The sequence below is a fragment of the Lotus japonicus genome, chromosome 6 (assembly GCF_012489685.1).
Source record: "Lotus japonicus ecotype B-129 chromosome 6, LjGifu_v1.2".
Taxonomy (NCBI): Eukaryota; Viridiplantae; Streptophyta; class Magnoliopsida; order Fabales; family Fabaceae; genus Lotus; species Lotus japonicus.
This window is the reverse complement of record NC_080046.1, coordinates 50223180-50242970: the sequence shown is the minus strand read 5'-3', so window position 1 is coordinate 50242970 and position 19791 is coordinate 50223180. Positions and strand designations below refer to the sequence as shown.

The 19791-nt window shown below is 34.9% G+C and overlaps 2 protein-coding genes across 4 annotated transcripts; both read left to right on the top strand.

Annotated features, from left to right (window-relative positions):
• The first annotated feature begins 1327 nt into the window (after positions 1-1327).
• On the top strand, positions 1328-9330 carry LOC130722491 (uncharacterized). 3 transcript variants are annotated; one of them, XM_057573238.1, is made up of 9 exons: positions 1328-1991; positions 2349-2432; positions 2681-2715; positions 2873-2999; positions 3166-3254; positions 3426-3540; positions 3649-3779; positions 3871-3919; positions 9146-9330. In XM_057573238.1, exons 1-9 carry the CDS (start codon positions 1794-1796, stop codon positions 9221-9223), a joined length of 906 nt encoding a protein of 301 aa, XP_057429221.1. In that variant the 5' UTR covers positions 1328-1793; the 3' UTR covers positions 9224-9330. The 3 variants fall into 3 exon arrangements, with proteins under 3 accessions (XP_057429221.1, XP_057429220.1, XP_057429219.1); XM_057573236.1 differs by lacking the exon at positions 9146-9330 and adding an exon at positions 4169-4567 and having other exon boundaries at positions 1353-1991; XM_057573237.1 differs by lacking the exons at positions 3871-3919; positions 9146-9330 and adding an exon at positions 4169-4567 and having other exon boundaries at positions 1335-1991.
• A 6670-nt stretch (positions 9331-16000) lies between these two features.
• On the top strand, positions 16001-19169 carry LOC130725496 (factor of DNA methylation 5-like). The gene is made up of 6 exons (XM_057576717.1): positions 16001-16895; positions 17563-17744; positions 17830-17910; positions 17992-18294; positions 18438-18653; positions 18765-19169. Exons 1-6 carry the CDS (start codon positions 16001-16003, stop codon positions 19017-19019), a joined length of 1932 nt encoding a protein of 643 aa, XP_057432700.1. The 3' UTR covers positions 19020-19169.
• Positions 19170-19791: the final 622 nt, after the last annotated feature.

Here is a 19791-nt window from a genome sequence, read left to right as displayed (position 1 = left end):
AGCGATTTTAACTGGTTCAATCACAATCCATGGCAATAAAAAATAATCTACATGTGCAATTGGATGTCACCTTATTTAGTGTTAACCATTCTATCCCAGTATCCCTCCCGTCCGACTCATTCTATCTCTTCTGCGTCAGAAAATTTATTTTCAGTATTCATAACCGGAAAACTAGGCTAGATTTAAGTGTAAATACGGGTGCAATTCTCTCATAGTATTAAGGCATGCCTTGCAACGGGTCTCAGACCCTCCAAATTATCAAAAAAAAATAAAGGCATGCCTTGCAACTCTTCAAACCAATCTTCTTGAGTACCAACCCTGGCTTTGAGTTAGTCGTCTCCTTTCTTTGTCAAGTAACCTTTGCTATGTGAGTACGTGGTGTTAGTGCACGAAACTTCCGGATCATGGGATATTGGGATCTGAAACACAAAGACCTCTAATCGTGTCTGAGTTTCAACGTGGTGTTAGTGCACGAAACTTCCGGATCACGGGATAGTGGGATCTGAAACACAAAGACCTCTAACCGTGTCTTTGAGTTTCAACACACTGCCTTCAAACCACTTTCCTTAAGATACGTCTCCCTTAACCTTGGGCAAAATTTGTTTAAGTGTTAGACCTTCCTTTTCTCGACCCCTTTGGCTTCTCGAGTACGCTCTTGTTCGATCCAAGATCGTCCATCTCTTAGCCAATATTACACTTCTTTTCTAGTTTAGCTCTACACTTTTCACCATGCTTCGAGGCGCTGGGTTCTAATAACACTCGATTCACATATTCTTGTCTCGAGAACCGATGCTCTGTAGCGTCTTCTCGAATTCAAAATTTTGAAAATAACAAACATATTACGACTGAGTGTCAATGTAAATTGTTTTTACACTGATAACGACAATAAAAACATTATTCCACTAAGTGAGGTCAGCTATATGAATAATTCTATCTCATTGAGCTCGATTGAAAACCTGATTATGAGGGATTGTAAACGAGATAACTTTTTATAGTTATTCCCAAGTTTTTTTTGGCTCCCTCTACCTCTTCCCATGACTAAATATCATGTTATCAACCATTCTCATTGGCGCCTCAAAAGGTCTTCCTTGTATATGTTCATACTACTTTAATTGATTTTCCGTCAGCTTCTCCATGATAGACGCCTTCTTCTAGCTTTTTTTTTCTCTTCACATTATCAGTGCATAAAAATTAAACTTATTTCCCCACTTCCATGATTAATATAGGTTAGGAATTTTGTGGTGGTTGTTAACAATATGTAAATCATTAAACTTCACCCAACAATATAACTAAAGTGAGTTTTGATTCATTTACACTTCACTTTCTCTTTCATTTCAAATTCACTCTATATTTCTTCTTATCAATCACCTTGACTCCTATCATATCATCACGCATAGTATCTCTCATTTTTCTTCATTTATTGCAAGGTGAAGTCCGTGTCTTATGGTGTGAATAAAACTATATTGGTAAAACTATTCCATTCGATAATCTCGTTCCGCTTCACTCAATCATTTATCATTGCTCTTCCAATGAACATAACACAGACACAAGAATAAGTCTTATATGGTAATCACTAATCAGGTAAAAGACTGTGTCAAGATATTCCAACAAAGCGACAAGGCAGTACTGGATAACATGGATGGAATCAAATTTAATGTCAGCAATCACATGTCCAACGTGGGCAAATATAGATCATACAATTCTAGTGTCATCATAATTCAGATCTAACATCAATCAGCGAATAGGTTGTTGGTTCTTACATCGTATGTTGTTTGGATTACAAGGTGATCCAAATGGAGAAAACATCTTGGGCATGCACTGTTATCATCCAAGTGTGTCTCTGCTTTGCTTTCTACATAGCTCTCAACTTGGGTCAACCTCAGAAATTGGTCAAAACAAATGCAAGTGGCCATGAACCTTTTGATCTCTACTTCATCAGTGTCAGAGGGGGTTTCAGACCCCATTTCCAGCAATTCCATCTTCTCAAGCAGGTAGATTATTAGCTCTCTCTTCACTAAGCTAGCATTTTAACAGTTTGTTGGATGTTTTTCATGATTTTCTTCTTAATGGGTGTTTGTCAATGGTGGATTTTCATGTTCAACCCAATTTTGTTTATGCTTTGGAAATTTGAAGTTGCATTGTTCCAACATTTTCTTGCTTCCCTTTTATTTGTTTGGAAGGAATGGCCCAAGACAGGATGAATGAAGCATATATTTGGATCTTTTTCTGTTTTTCTTTTCCTTAATTAACATGCTTTAGTTTCTTCAGTGTACTTGGTTGGTTGCTTTAACTTTTTTTCATTCTGCTCACCTTTCTGACCTCTCTCTTACTTCCTGGTGTTCATGAAGATGGAGAAGGTGGCCAGAATTTACAAGGCAAGTTTTGTTGTGAGCAGCAGTGAGCTTGGGGAAGATGATCCTCTCATGCAGAATGTATGTTCTTTTGTTTATATAATTTTTTTCTGTGACCTTTCTAGCTTTTTGCTGTTTGTAGAAATAGATTTCTTATGTAGTGGCATGCAATTTGAGAGGTTTCTTCAGATTTCAAATTGCAAATGCTGTCGCGGTTGTGTGATAAGGTCCATAATTTGAAACTATGGTTATGGTTGCTTTTGGTTTTATTGCAATGGCAAATTGTTTCATTGTTTTCAATTAAGAGTCATGGTATATTTCTTTTACAGGCTACTCAACATTTTCCATCATTGAGAATTCCCTGGTATACAATCCTCTGAGCAATCTGTTATCTGTATTGGTACATATGACACAGAAATTTGTGGCTGCAGAGTCTTGAATTCCAATGTATTGTTTGAGAAAATCACCATCCTTTGTCAATTCTGCTAAATGGGATAGTTATGAAGAGAGTTAGTGTGCAGGTACAACACCTACACTACTGCAGCCTCAAAATCAGAAGGACAAGAAGCGGTTTGCTTTGAAAAGAAGATCAAGATATCTAATGGGAAAACCTTAGACGTTATCGGTGTGGATACTCAATTACTGCAAGTATGTATTTATGTGTTCATAAATATATTTCTATGGTTGCTGAACCTATCATCAGATATCATTAAGGCATTTGTTCATAGCCACTTTTACTTTGTCCTATCATTGATATAGACTTATAATAGACTTTAGTATCTTTCTCTAATTTGTTTCTTTTCTGATGCTGAAGGACTCTGTCTTAAGGGGATCATTAAGTGGCAATAGAAATAATAAATTGCATTTGCTGATCAGAACATTGGAAGCAAACAGTAGTAACTGGTATGATCACTATGGAATCAAACTTCCTTTTCCAACCCAATTTTTTCAAAATCTGACAAGATTATGCTAAAAACATGATGATTTCTCAACAACCTGCATTATTTCAAGTTCATGTGACAATACAAATAATTCCAGTTTTTGATAAACACTTTGTCTCTTTGGTAACTTCAGGCGCATTGTTGTTGGATACCAACCACTTATCATCTGTGGAGAGAATAATAAGGAGCAAATGAAGAAGAAGCAAGTTTTTGAGTATTTTCACCGTATGTTTCTGAAATTTGCAGTAGTAAGTGCAAAGCAGCTATTATGTTTGGAAAATTTTCAAATGCTAAAGTTTTGACATGTTAACTACACTGACTCTGATATGACATTCATCCTTGTATTTACACCTCAGAATGTATACCTGAGTGGACAGGATTGCACTAACCATGGCAATGATGGTAGTGTTGCTTACATAGGGAACCCTGGCCTAGTTGAGAAAGAGCCTTATTCAATTTTTCTAAATGGAAACTCTCACTATAGCAGGTAAATATTCACTCAGTCCCAGTTTTTGTGCTTTACTCAACATCTGTGACCAAAACTCATGAATCCTTCCTTTATATTTGAATCCTGCTAGAGAATTGGCTAATGGATTCCTTCTTCACCGAGTCAGCTCAATGCAAATTGTGGGTAACAAACTGTGCGGTTATCATCTGTGATTTTTTTTATCAAAAGTTGATGGATTTGGATATTTATTGCCTCATTGCTCTTATTCCAAATTGTTTTTTATATATATTTATTCTCGGCACATCAAAATGAATGTTGCATGAAATTTTTAAGTCATATTATGCATGGCATAATTGGTTAAATACAACGGATCTTAGTAATCATGCCAAATGTCTAAATTTACTCTTCATATGATCTTCCCATTACAGGTAACCTACTATATAAATTTAGTTGGTGAAGTTGCTTTCAAAAATGTGCTCCAACAGAAGGGTACAGATGTTATGTAAATATTTCCAGTTGGAGATCCAATTATTCTTTCTGGCATTGGTGCTTCTGTGCTGCCTCAAGTTCCAATTTCATCTGAAGTTTTCCCCAGCCTGCTTCCCAAACAAGAACAAGTTTTTCATTTCAAATCCATTTTTGACAACTAAGTCTATATTTTGGAATGTATTGTAATGTTTAAGAACTTGACTATGTTCAAGATTCATGTCCAGCAGCAGGATTTGTAGTTTATTCCTTCCAAGTATTGTTATGATCTTGAGAAGGTATCTTAATTGTCTAATGCAAATACACAGCTCTCTGTGCAGACAACATTTTCACAAAATAAAGTTGCAGCCACTTGTAACTAGAAAGGGCAAGATCAAAGTAAAGAGTTGCTCTTGCAATCAGTGTACTAAATTAGTAATTAGTAAGTAATTCATTACTTTAAAATATATTAATATAAAATAAAAATGTGTGAAATAATTTAATGGGTGTTTAGATTTGTTAGATTTGGATCTTGCAGAAATAAAAATAACTGCATGGTTAGATCCCATCATTAAAAGTCACTTCATCGCCTTGTGTGTAACATTGTTTTATTAATTACACTGATGGAAATCTTTCTACAATTAACTTCCGAGTAAGAATCAATTCTTAAGGAAATCTTAGGGCTCGTTTGGCACGCCGTATTAGGCATGATAGTATAAGCTTATACAATACATTATGAGTTTATCCATTGTTTGGTGATGACATTGTATTGTATAAGCTTATCCATCAAAGTCCCCTTATACGTTAAAATCACGTATTATTTAATCCATCATGTGAGTGATGGATAAGGCATGATAAGGTTGTGACGTATAAGTCACCATCACCACCACCCTCTATTGCTGCCAACTTACACCACCATTGGCACCACCACCACCACCATCCGATCACCGCCGCCGCCGCCACCGCCGCCGCCCTACCACCACCACAACCACCACCCTATCGCCACCACCACCACCACCACCACCACCATTGCCTCCACCCTCCACTGTAGCCGCCACCACCTTACCACCACCACCACCACCCTATCATCACCACCACCACAACCACCACCCTATCATCACCACCACCACAACCACCATCGCTGCCACCACCACCACCAACCTATCTCCACTGTCACTGCCACCGCCACCAACACCAACCTACCACCATTGACACCACCACCACCAACCTACCACTACTTCCATCACCACCGCCACCACCGTTATAATCACCTCCATATTTGATTTTTATTTTATATCATTATTCAATACTTCATTAAACATAAAATTGCATTAATTTAAACGATATGGTAAATTATACAGTGTATGTCCAAACGCTGGATAGTATAAGAAAGTTATCAGGGCTTATACTATCAGGCATAATACTATCAGGCCTTATACTATCAGGCCTTATACTATACGTCGCATCAAACGGGCCCTTAGGTGAGTAACTTCTGAATTTTAGCCCGTCAAAAAAAAAATCTGAATTTTGTAATTAATTATAAAATAAAATAGATGTTGATGCTTTAATCACAATCTTGATCCAAATTTGATAAATTTATAAGATTGTTGGTGAAGGTAGATATACCCATTTCTCTAAATGACTAAAAAGCCACTCATCCTCACCCATGGTCTTCAACATCATGCAAGGGTAGAATTGTCATAGAATCAGAAGTCAAACTTTAGCCACTATATATAGTAAAGATTAGGAGAAGGAAAATTAGGGTTGTGGAAGCTACACACTTCTTCCTTATGCGGCTTATACTCCACTGTCCATACAACCTTGTTCCAAATACATTAGCTTCTCCAAAATCCTTTAGTTTCTTACTTAGAATTATCCTACCATCTTGTATTGTTGCTTTGAACCATGCAGTGACACACACCAGTACTTCAGTGGTTTGTAAGGCAATGTTTGGTAGAGGTGTATGGCTGGAAAAAAGAAAAGGCTTCTCTGGTCATTTGGAGATGCTTTTCTTTCTTCCATCCATACATCATCTAACAAACTGAGTTTTAATTATTTGGATATAATTGCTGCTGAGAAATTGCTCTTCAGTCTTTACCATGGGCTTACAGTTCACAAATTGCTGCAAAGTTAGATCCTGGTGTCTTTTTATATTTTTTATTATTGGTAATTTGTTTTTCTTTTCAAGAGTTTTTTTTTTTGAAAGGAAGAGTATTTTGTTGAACATAGGGTTCTTACTTCTTAGATTGCCACAGAAACTCAGATTTAAGATGTGTCTCAATATTTAGGGGAGGAGATTTCTGAATAAGTTTTGGTATGAAAACTGTTTTCTTTTACTGTATGAAAACTGATTTTAAAAAAGGCATGAAGTTATTATTTAGAAGTCTCATTTTCCATTACAACTAAAGGGTATGTTAATTTTCCAGTACTACTACTACTACATTTGGGTCTAACTAAGACTATCCACAATGGTTTCAACATTCAACACCCTCAACACTCCACTTTTTCTCTTCCCAACACTCCACATCACCTTCTCTCTCCAGTTCAACACTTCATTCAACTTTTACCCACTCCAATGGTTTTTCATTCAACACCCTACCCTACCACTTTTATTTCATATTTTGATTTAATTTTATATTTTTCTTTTTATGATTTCATAAAATTAAAATTTTCGATAAAAATTAAATTAAATAAACTATTATCGATTTAATTTAATTTAATGTTTTTTTTGTTTATTTAAATTAAATTAAATTAAATTAACGTAATATTTTTTTAACGTAAATTAAATTAAAACACTTAACAATTTAATAGAAAGAGGATAGTAGAAAGATAATAAGATGATGAAAAATTTGGTTTTTTTTTTGTGTCCAAATCAAACGAACCAAGTCTCTATTTATAGAGAAAAAAAAATCATGAATTTTGGTAAAAAAATTATATTTTTAAAATTTTTTTTGAATGAAATAATTGAGTTGGAAAGATTAGGATAAACGAAAATCGCCCGGACCAATCAAACGGAGCCACGTGTTGATCTGCAACCCTTCTCTCTCTCCACTGGGTCCCACACGCAGGTTTCAACTATGTTGAAAGTTTTCAACACCTCTCTCCTCCTTCCAACTTTCAACACCCACCTTCAACACCATTAAACTACCATTTCAACATTAAACTACCCACTTTCAACACCATTGTGGGTAGTCTAAGGGTATGTTTAATTAAGCGCTTATGACAGTTTATTCATATGTTATTTTAAAAAAATTAAAAATAAGCTATATATAAGCATAAACTCTTTTTTATAAGCTATCCTGAGTAGCTTATGAAAATAAGCTCAAAACAGCTTATGGCATACTATAAGCTGTTTGCATAAGCTCTCCCAAACACTGACATAAGAGCTTATGCTATCAGATAAGCTCAAATAAGCTCTTTCAAACGAGGCCTAAATATGGATAAGTTTAATAATATACATAAAATTTGAATTAAAATATAAAAAGTTTAGTTTTAATCTTTTTTACAATTATACAAAACTATACATATCAAGAGAGTTGTATACGATTTAGCGGGACTAATATTTATATGATGCTTGTTATGCTACTCTCAAAATGAGTTTACTCGAATAATAAAGACTCACATTTAAAATGAGTAAACGTTAATATTTTCCCAATGTTTATTTATGAAAAATATTAGTTACGAACACATCATTTCACTTATTAAAAATTAGAGTTTAGCATCATCAACTCTTAAAGTGAAGAGACCATCAGTCTTCCTTCCCGAGTGTAACACATCAGTTGGAAATGGACAATGAGCAGGCAATCTCAGAAGAGAGGTTTGTTTGGCCTTGGAAAGGGATAGTAGGCAGCATATTCAGGAAGCCAAAGAATGAGACAGAAGAGTATTGGCTGAAAAAGTTTGAGCTGTATAAACCAAAAGAAGCTCATGTGTTGGATACTCAATTACTGCAAGTATGTATTTATTTGTCCATAAAAATATTTCCATGTTTGCTGAACTTAACATCAGATATCATTAAGGCATCTGTTCATAGCCACTTTTACTTTGTCCTAGCATTGCTATAGACTTTAGTATCTTTCTCTTATCTGTTTCTTTTCTGATGCTGAAGGACTCTGTCTGAAGGGGGTCGTTAAGTGGCAACAGAAACAATCAATTGCATTGGCTGATCAGAACATTGGAAGCAAACAGTAGTAGTAACTGGTATGGTCAGTACAGGATCGAACTTTCTTTTCCAATGCAATTGACGGTAGTCTTGCTTACATTGGAAACCCTGGCCTAGTTAAGAAAGAACATTATTCAATTTTTCTAAATGGGAATTCTCACTATAGCAGGTAAGTATTCACTTTGAATCCCAGTTTATGTGCTTTACTTAACATCTGTTACAAAACTTATGAATTCTTCCTTTGTAATTTGCACCCTTTTATTGGCTAATGGATTCCTTCTCCACCGAGTCAGCTCAATGCAAATTGTGAGTAATGACTATATGCTGTTATCATTCATGAATTTTTCTGTAAAATTAGCGTATCTTGATATTCATAGCCTCATTCCTCTAATTATTCCAAATTGATTTTGACATGGATCTTTATTCTTAGTACATTAAAGTGGGATTTGGTTCTCTGCAGTTAGGGCAATCCTAAATTCACGCATTTACTAATCTGATCTGTTTGTCAAAATCGAACAACTCCCATCAACATCAAATGGCAAAGATAGCGTAAAATCTGAGCCGTTCGATCTTGATTGAACAATTAAGATTCATCAACGACGCGCGATTAAGATTTTCCTTTACTATAGGGAATCCTTTAATCATTAAAATGGATGTTGGATGAAATTTTTAAGTCATATTATGCATGGCATAATTGGTTAAATACACTGGATCTTAGAAATCATGCCAAATGTCTAAATTTACTCTGCAGCACAACTAATATATCTTCCCATTACAGGTAACATACTATATAAATTTAGCTGGTGAAGTTGCTTTCAAAACTGTGCTCCAACAGAAGGGTACAGATGTCATGTAAATATTTCCAGTTGGAGATCCAATTGTTCTTTCTGGCATGGGTGCTTCTGTGCTGCCTCAAGTTCCAATTTCATCTGAAGTTTCCCCCAGCCTGGTTCCCAAACAAGAACCAAGTTTTCCATTTCAAATCCATTTTTTGACAACTAGTCTATATTTTGGAATGTATTGTAATGTTTAAGAACTTGAATATGTTTAAGATTCATATCCAGCAGCAACATCTGTAGTTTATGCCCTCCTAGTATTGTTATTATCTTGAGAAGGTATCTTAATTGTCTTATGCAAATACACAGCTCTCTGTCCAGAAAATTTTCACAAAAGAAAGTTGCAGCCACTTGTAACTAGAAAGTACAAGATCAAAGATAAGAGTTGGCTCTTGCAATCAGTGTACTAAATTAGTCAATTAGTAAGTAATTCATTACTTTAAAATATATTAATATAAAATAAAAATGTGTGAAATAATTTAATGGGTGTTTAGATTTGTTAGATTTAGATCTTGCAGAAATTAAAATAACTGTGTCACTTCATCTCCTTGTGTAACAATGTTTTAATAATTACATTGTTGGAAATTCTTCTACAATTATCCCGTCCGAATCAGTTCTTGAGAAAATGTTAGGTGAGTAACTTCTGAATTTTATAATTAATTATGAAAAAATAGATGCTGATGCTTTAATTACAATCTTGACGGCAAATTTATAGTAAGTTTGTTGATGTCGGTAGATATACCCATTTCTCTAAATGACTAAAAAGCCACTCATCCTCACCCATGGTCTTCAACACAATGCAAGGGTAGAATTGTCATAGAATCAAAAGTCAATCTTTGGCCACTATATATAGTTAGATTAGGAGAAGGAAAATTAGGGTTGTGGAAGCTACACACTTCTTCCATATGCGGCTTGTATATTACTGTCCATACTAGCTTGTTCCAAATACCTTAGCTTCTCAAAAAATCCTTTATTTTCTTACTTAGAATTATCCTCCCATCTTGTATTGTTTCTTAGAACCATGCAGTGACACACCAGTACTTCAGTGGTTTGTAAATTGTAAGGCAATGTTTGGTAGAGGTGTATGGGTGGAAAAAATAAAAGGTTTCTCTAGTCATTTGGAGATTCTTTTCTTTCTTCCATTCATTGATCATCTAACAAACAGGGTTTTAATCATCCATTTTGGATATAATTGTTATATTATTCGACCTGCTGCTGAGATATTGCTCTTAACCATGTGCTTACAGTTCACAAATTGCTGCCAAGTTGGGATCCTGGTGTCTTTTTATTTTTTTATTTTTGGTAACTTGTTTTTTCTTTTCAAGACTCTTTTGTGGTTTTTTTTTTTTTTTTTTTAAAGGAACACAGGGGCTCAGTTTTGGATTTCTTTCAGATGTAAAAACTAAAAAGTGTCTCAATATTTAGTTCTTAATTTTTTAAATAACTTTTTCTCGGATACTTGCGGAAAATTTAGATGAGGAGTTTTCTGAATAAGTTTAGGTATGAAAACTGTTTTCTCTTACGGTATGAAAACTGATTTAAAAAAAAGGAATGAAGTTATTATTTAGAAGTCTCATTTTCCATTACAACTAAAGGGTATGTTAATTTTCCAGTACTACTACATTTGTGTCTAACTAAGGGTATGTTTATTTTCCAGCATATTTGGGTCTCGTGTAATATTGTGTTTAGCAAATTCACATTCGCTCACCTCACTTTTAATCCTAATTCAATTTTTATCTCAACTCATATTGTCACTTTTACTTTCATTTGGGTTTGTTGGGGGCATTAATTGTCTTTTTATTAGCTATACAAGTTGAAAGCCCTTTTAACTAATAGTGCTTTTGAAAAAAAAAACCAGAATCATTTATAACAACTAACCTACTTTAATCAAACACTATTTGCAAACTCATATTCACTAAATTTTGTTCTTCATATGCATGTAACATTGTAACCAAACAATTTGTTCTTCGTATTGAAATCCAAACACCCACTGATCACACATCAATCATTGATGGATTCGTTCAATAAAAAAGCATTGATGGATAAACTAATTGATAGGAATGTCATAATTTTTTTAATAGTACTTTCTCTACTTATCTTCATTATAATCCATTTCCCCTCTCATGAGTCTATTGTGTTAAAATTGAATATCCTTACATTATAAATATGATTTTCTAAGCTAAAATGTAGAAAAATTTAAGAGAGTAGACAAACAATAAGAAGAAAACAGCATGAGTAAAATAAAGAGCAAAGAGGGAAATAACATAATATAGTAAATATGGATAGTTTAATGATATACATAAAATTTGAATTAAAATATAAAAAAGTATAGTTTTTGATTTTTTTTACAATTATATCAAAAGAGTTGTATACAATTTAACAAGACTAATATTTATAAGGTGCTTGTTGCGCTGCTTTAAACCAGCTTAAAATGTGATATCCAAAATGAGTTGACTCTAATAATAAAGACTCACGTTTAAGATGAGTCAACATTAATATTTTCCTGATGTTTATTTATGAAAATATTAGTTACGAACACATCATTTCACTTATAAAAATTAGAGTTTAGCATCATCAATTCTTAAAGTGAAGAAACCATCGGTCTTCCCTCCCAAGTATAACACGGTTCATATACTTTGTTCTTCTTATCCCTCCTCTCTGAAGTACCGCTATTTTATGAAGGAAAAGAACTTGGAGTGATGACGTTTTTTCCCCATTTTGATTTCAATTTTAATAAATTATCTATGATCTTCATCAACGACGAATAACCCCCTTATTGATCACCTGATTGAAATATTTGTTCTAGTTCATGATTGAAACAAAGTTTATCTATATAGTTGTTCATAATTGAAATTGTCATAATCTCTGCCTTAACTATCATTTAAATTAAATAAAAGACTTACAGGTTAGTTCAAATTACACAAACCAAGACGACGAAGCAACAATGACGAGCCACCGGGCGTTGATAAAGCAGCGGTGATGAAGCACCTCCTCCTAGCTTTGTCGTTCAAACAATGTCGATGTGCCCAACAATTGAAACCTAAGAACTCTAATCCTAAAAACTTCAAATCTTTAAATTGATATTGAATGTTTACTCATTTACCGTAGTAATTATTAAACTTTTTATTTTATTTAGGTCTTTGGACTTTTAACTATTTCGCTAAAAAAATCTTCGTGAAAAATGTGAAAATTATTACTTAAATTACCATATGTCAATAATTTATTAAATCACCTAATTCAAATATCACACCCAAAAAAATATCTAAGTAGCCAATAAGATGAAATAACATATCATTAAGATCAACGAAGCACAAGACACACATACGACCAACAATGATTAATAGTAATAGTAGTAATAGTAATAACAAAACTAAAGGAAATGATAATTAGTTGATAACACATAACTCCAAAATCGATGTAGATGTAGAAGAAACTGATTAATAAAGGTTAAAACTTATATATAGTAACTAACAAAAGATTAGAATGAAACCAAAAATGCAAAAAGGGGTGGTAACATCCTCTTAGAAGATTGAAACTCTAGAGAAAAAGATTAGGCGAAACTTCCCTCTCCCTATGATCTCTGGTTGACTGGTTCCCAAGATTTTTATGCTGCTCCCACCCAGACTTTCTTCTTCTTAGCTTATGTTCCTCGAGATCTCTGGTTCCCCTTTGATCCTTGCACTGTCATGTTTCTATCAATATGATCAAAGCAATGTGCAGCATGCAGCTGATCAGTGTGCAGCCCCTTGACATCCTAAGGAAGCAAGGAATCTCTCCTCTTTTCTCATTGTCTCGATCTTGCCCTCTTCATACATACAAACTGCACCACTTTCCATTTTCAGCTCAAGTTTGATTTACTTTTATTAATGTTTTCTATGTTTGACCCATTTGCCTCCTCTTCATTTATTTCTTTTGGAATGTACCGTACTCACACCAAGTTTGACCCTTTTAAAGTTCCGCACATTTCGCTGTTATTTTTTCACATTTTTTTTATAAGCAAGATGAATATATTGAAGTGAAGTACAATGGGTACTTCAACCCAATACAAGTAGGAGAGAAAAGAAAAGAAAAGCTAAAAGAAGCTGATACTACAAACAGCAACAAAACTCCACCTACTAGTAAATATACCCACCACCCACCACCTCCTTGGAGACAGATTAAAGGAATTATGCCTCATTAAAACCTTACCGGGAAAAACCTCCTTGGGAAAACCCGGTGAAGGAAAAAGAGTACAAAATTTCAACAATCAAGTGGAATTCTCCAAGGAGGACTATACAAAATACCTAGAAAATTAGGAAATGTCCTACAGTCCACACCAAAGTCTTCAAATAATGCAACAGCCAGAGACCACATAGGTGACTAGCTCCTCTAAGACAATCCTTCAAAAGCCCTCCTTCCCTCATTTAGCTACAGCGGGTTGATTCCAAGAGCCTCCAGCAAGCAATATCCATAACAATATAATATAAAAGCCAACAATATCACCACAAGCCTCCCTTTCCCATATAGAGCAGCAGCAATATGCACAACAGTCATCATCAGATTCCAAAGTATCCAAAAAACACAGCAACACAATGAGGAACGAGCCCGGGAATCGCAATCTCACAAAACAGAAAAAAATTAGAGTAACTTTGAGTAGACAATAAATAACTCTGTAAACAGTCCACTAATAATGAGAGCTAAACCAGCAACTTATGCATTGCATAACACCCTTCAGCCCGGACTCATATCAGCTAGACAAGCAAGTGGCTCATTGTACCATTCAGCCGTAGCATGAATAAAATTAGTATTTTTAGCTCGCAGCCACTCCCACGCCCTCATTCTACCCTTCTCAAACACTTCCATTGAATTAAAAATCCCACCTTTGAATTAAAACACTTCACATTTTTTATTTGAAAATAAAACATATTAAAAGGAAAATGCAATAACAAGGTGTCAAATTTAAAATTTTAATCTTAATCAACTTTTTGATTTTTTTCTTAACTGAAGCACAATAATAAATAAGAACAAAATAAAAATAAAGCGAATAAACTTGGATTGATCAAGGAGAGGAGCATAGAAAAATAAATAACAAGAGATATCCTATTAGAGAATGCCCCGGAGAACAGCTCAAATTTGGTGGCGATGTGCTAGAGAAAGGAATGTTATATGTTGTGATTTTGTTACTTTCGTAATAAGGGAAGACATTGGCAATTAAAGTGTTCAATTAAGATTTTTTTTACAAAGTCATCGGTAACTTACCAATCGATGAATTAGTCTATCGATAAATTATCGATGGTTAAGTTATCGTCGTTTAGTTTGCCAGTAATTTATCGACGGTCTAGGAACTAATTAGTGTAGGATATTACTGATGAATTACGTCGTAAATAACTGATTTAACATGAACGAGAAAACTCCTTCTCTGTTGCGAATGAAAATGTCACATTCGTGGAAATAACTTGCACATTTTTATCTGTTATGTCATTTAAAACAATAGTGTAATATATGTGTGCGTGTGTGTTTTCGAACCACCACATACATTACAAATCTGCCTTTTTACATATAAGACATTTATTAAATGATGAAAGTTCATCAATAGCTTCATAACTGGATTTTGAAAGAGTTTCTGTCTAAACACTTGTTTCAATTTATAGTTCTTTGTCTGAGTGAGTTGATAGTTATCGTGAAGGTAGAGCAGCACCTCCCACATCAAATTGATATGTAATTCGAGATGAATCAAAACATTTAACTGTGTGCACATACCTTTAAAATTACGGGTGTTAACATATCATTATGAGTAATTATACGTGAACATTCATTTTTTAGCAGAAATTCAATCGACAAACAATTTAGCGGATGTTCTCTAACCACCGGAGGTCGTCGGAAAGCTCACGTCAGCTCATCTTTTCATACTTTTCATATCACTCTTTCTCTTTAATCTCATATGGACTTCCTCTACTTATTTCTCACTTCTTTTCTCATCATACCTCTCACTTTTGTCTCTTCTATTCATATCTTTCTCACTTGAATTAATGTGTAGTAAACATTTCCTTTCCATTTCATTAGTACTAACCGAATCTCTCTCTCTCTCTCTCTCTCTGCAGACTCACCTCATCACGTACACACCAGGCACCAGCACACACCTCTAAAATGACAGAGCAGCGTGTCTCACTCGGCATGCAGTGCACCTAGTACAGCAGACTAGGAAAGAGGCCGTTATATTCTCACACAAGCACCACAGCAAGTAACACTCACACACACTCACACTACTAATCTTTCAACATGACCCTTCTTCATCATCCTTCCCTTGCACCCTTAGCTTCTTCTTCCTCACCATAAAAAGGCACCACCTTTTTCACCATAACCACACTCTACCAGTAGCTCCATTGAGTTGCAGATTCATTCACCACCAGACCATTCTTCAGGTCTGTCCCCTTTGCTAAAAAATAAATAGTAACTCTTCATTACAAAGAAAGTTATAATAAAGAACACTGATTCATATTCTTCATAAAGTTCCATCTGCATAGCTGAAAATTTATGTTGACAACCTTTCATCTTACCACCACCCCCATCTTGCCAATAAACACTGCCTAGTGTTCATATATGCTTAGTTCTGTCCCCTTTGTCTGTTCACATTTCCTTTTCATTTTACATGCATTTTTCATATTTGTAACAAAGTGGAATATTGTAATAAATAAGTGAGAGTTACTATTAAAGCTAGCTCTATTATAAAAATTCTAACTTGTTTAGTAATTTGTGTGTTTATTTCTTTTTTCAGAACATAGATTGATTTCTTAGGAAACATTAATCAGCTTGCTTCAATGGGTAGTAGCAGTTCAAATACAGATTCAGAAATAAGTGAGTCAGAGAAGTATGATTACATGGAGAGGTACTATGATGAAATCAAAGCTGGGAAATACAGGACCAAGAATTCAAATGCCACCTTGAGGTGCCCTTTCTGTGAAGGCAAAAAGAAGCAAGAGTTTCAGTTTAAAGATCTTCTTCAACATGCTTCTGGAATAGGAACAGGCTCAGCAAAAAGAAGCATGCAAGTCAGGGTTAAGCACCTTGCATTGGCAAAATACTTGAAAGAGGATGTCAGCACTGAGTTGGATATTGTTGTTAAGCCTCCTCAGTTGGAAGTGGCCAATGAGGAACCAATCATAGAAGAGAGGTTTGTTTGGCCTTGGAAAGGGATTGTAGGTAGCATATTCAGGAAGCCAAAGAATGAGACAGAAGAGTATTGGCTGAAAAAGTTTGAACTGTATAAACCAAAAGAAGCTCATGTGCTGCATCATGGTAAAGATGATCCTAGAGGATATGTTGTGCTGGAATTTGGAACAGAATGGACAGGCTACAGGCAAGTGATGAAGTTAGACACAGATTTTCAAACTGATTGTCATGGAAAGAAGGACTGGGACTCACAGATGGAGTGGCCTGGTTCAGATTTGTATGCTTGGATTGGAGGAGCTGAGGACTACAACTCAAAAGGGGTTGTTGGTGATTATCTTCGTGAGAAGGCAGTGCTGAAAACAGTTTCTGAGGTTTCACAAGATGCATCGAAAGAACAGACTAAAAAAGTGGCCAATTTGGTTGGGGAAATAGAGTCTACAAACATGAATATTTGTGAAGTGGAAACTAATTACTCTGAGAGAAGCTTGTCATTGATGAACATAATGGCAGAGAGGGAGAAACTTCACCAAGATCGTATTGAAGGTTTGTGAATTGTAACTCTACCCTACTAATGAAGATGTCACTGGCTACTTTCTTTAATAGCAGTTTGAAACAAATTTGCAGTGCATGCTCTTAATTACTTATATCCTTTTTACCCTTAAGCATACATTTTAGTATATATATTTTCTTGCTTGGATGTATGAGTTTTAGTGTGTGTTTGAATACATTTGAGTACCACATGTGTTTCAAATCGATGTTTGAGAAGAGTTCAGTTCACTTTTTATCTTAAAGGGCCTATGATAGGAAATGTAAGAGAGGTGCAAGGAAAGATAACCCTGAACTCTCAGTATAAGTTAGTCGAAATTAGTATACCATAATGTTACTTATAAGTTATAACCTAATGGATTCAATTGTTATAACTGTTATAGTTAGTTACTTAGTTATATAACTATGGGGACCAGTTGTGACTAACTAGGAGAGTATATAAGGGTTGGAAATTGGTAGGGAATTATGGAGTGCAATGGATCACTCAAATATCCAGAGTTTTCTTCTTGTAATCAATCACTTTCATTCTCTGGTTCTCCTGTCCAGGGGAAACAGAGGAATTTACTCAATAAAGTTTATCTTTTAGAAATTATTTTCTTCTCCTTATTAGCTTGTGAATATCTTATGTAAATAGATAACCAAACACATGCTTAATTTGCTCCAGAGATGCAGAGGATGGAACAGAATGCACGTGAACATGCTAGAAGAATAATAGAAGAGACTGAAAATTTAAAGAACCAAATTTATACAAGGAATGATGAACTTGCTCGCTTGGGTCAGCAACTGAGTGAAAAGGAGAAGTCAACTATACATGAGAGAAGAAAATTTGAGGAACAAAAGAAAAAGGTAAATCTTTGAATAGAATTTGGATCCTATATTGTAATTTGTTAATGACAGTGTGCAAAGTCTAATATCAATTTTGAGTGTGTAGAAAACAGAATCACTAATTTTAGCATCAGAGGAGCAGGTGAAGGCCAAAGATGATATGGCTGAGTTGCTTAAGAAACACAAGGTTTGTCATACAGTGTTGTTAAGCCTCAAGTTTGGTTTCCTTTTTGCTAATCAATGAATATTGCAAATATATTCTTTTCAGATGGAGGAAAAGGCTATGAGAGATACACTTTTGAAGCTGGAGAAAGATCTGAATGATGAGCATAAGCTGAAGTTAGAGATTGCTGAACTAGAAGGGCAACTGAAGGTTTTGAAGTGTATGAATGTGATGGGAGCTGATTCTGAAAAGGGTAAAATTAGTAAGAAAGAAATAGAAGAGATGGAAGAAAAACTGCAGGAGATGATTGAGGACATGTCTGAAAAAGAAGATTTTAATCAAGTTCTCGAGATGAAAGAACAATTAGCTAAGAGGGAACTAGAAGATGCTCGACAAGAATTCATTGCAGTAATGTTTTCATTTCCTTCATAGTCCTATAATATTTATCTTGTTAATAACAATGCTATCACCTTTGACTACAGTGATGATTTATGACAAATTGATTGTTTCTTTGCTCTAACTAGTTGAAGGCTTTTTGCTTTACAATTTAGGTGTTGCCAAAGCGTTTGAAAAGGTTCACCTCTATTGGAGTGAAGAAATTTGGCGAGATCAATGCTCAACCATTTCAAAAGGTGCGCAAGAATAAATATAAAGGTAAAGCATCATTGGAGTCTGCTAAACAACTACACTTGAAGTGGCAAAACGAAATACTAGATTCAACTTGGAACCCTTTCAAGATTATTGAAGTTGAAGGGGGGAGAAAACAGGTATATTTTGAATAACTGACCACATTTTTTGTATAAGCATCTATATCTTGAAAAAGAACTCATAGAGGTCCAAAACAATCTTTATGCTATTTGATGTTTTTCTTTTTGCAGAAAGTAATTGATGAAGATGATGAGAAACTGCTAGCTTTAAAGGAAGATCTTGGAGAGGAGGTTTATGTAGCTGTGGTGACTGCTTTGAAGGAGTTGGTGGATGAGGAAGATTCTTCATCTTCAGACAGTGGAAAGAACACTCTCAATCCAAGTGGGAGGAGAAGTATCAAAACTGAGCTTTGGAACTTCAGAACTGGACGTAGAGCCACTGTAACAGAAGCCATTGCTTATGCAAAACGTGGTGTTAAGAAATGAGGTGATGGTTGGTGAGTGGCGAGTCCAAATGCAGCTAACTATTTTACTACCATTTTGCTTTTTGTGCAGCGCAAACTATTAAGTGCTAATGCTATATTTCAGTTGGGTGTTCTTAGGGAGTTTGAAAGATATGGTTAATTTTGTGATGTTTGGTTTATCAAATACTTATTTTTAGTAGTATATTTAGTGCTAATTCTATATTCAATTGAGTGTTCAGCTCTTATGTTTTTCTTTTCTAGTTCTTCAAGAGCGCCAAACTCATCTCAACCTAGCATACCATGCTTGCTTTATAGAGACAAATCAAAATATTTAAAACATAGCTGCATGAATGAAATTCTTATAAAGAAAGTTTTATAAGCATTTGACTTTATATGACAACATGACAAAAATAAGGGATCTTATTTTAAACTGTTCTAGTTATGGTTATATGCCCTGAATGCATCTTATGGCTATTGATTGTTAGTGTCACATTAACGGCTAGGAATTCCTTGCTAATGAATTTCATCCCTTTTTTTGTTGTTGTTGATAAGATTAAGGCAAACACCAAGCTAAACGTCACTAAAATAAGAGACTCGAACTCTAGAAAGAGCAGTGCAACATAGCATGCATCCTAGTTAGCATGCACTAAAATCACCCATGAAACATGTTGTAAGCCTAACACGAGAGAGAAAAAAATAACAAAAAACCACCAATAGAGACACACGGCGGCAGGGGTGCAGGAAGGCCGCAGCGGGAGCGGAGGCAGGGAATTCCGGTGGTGGCTAAGCCAGTG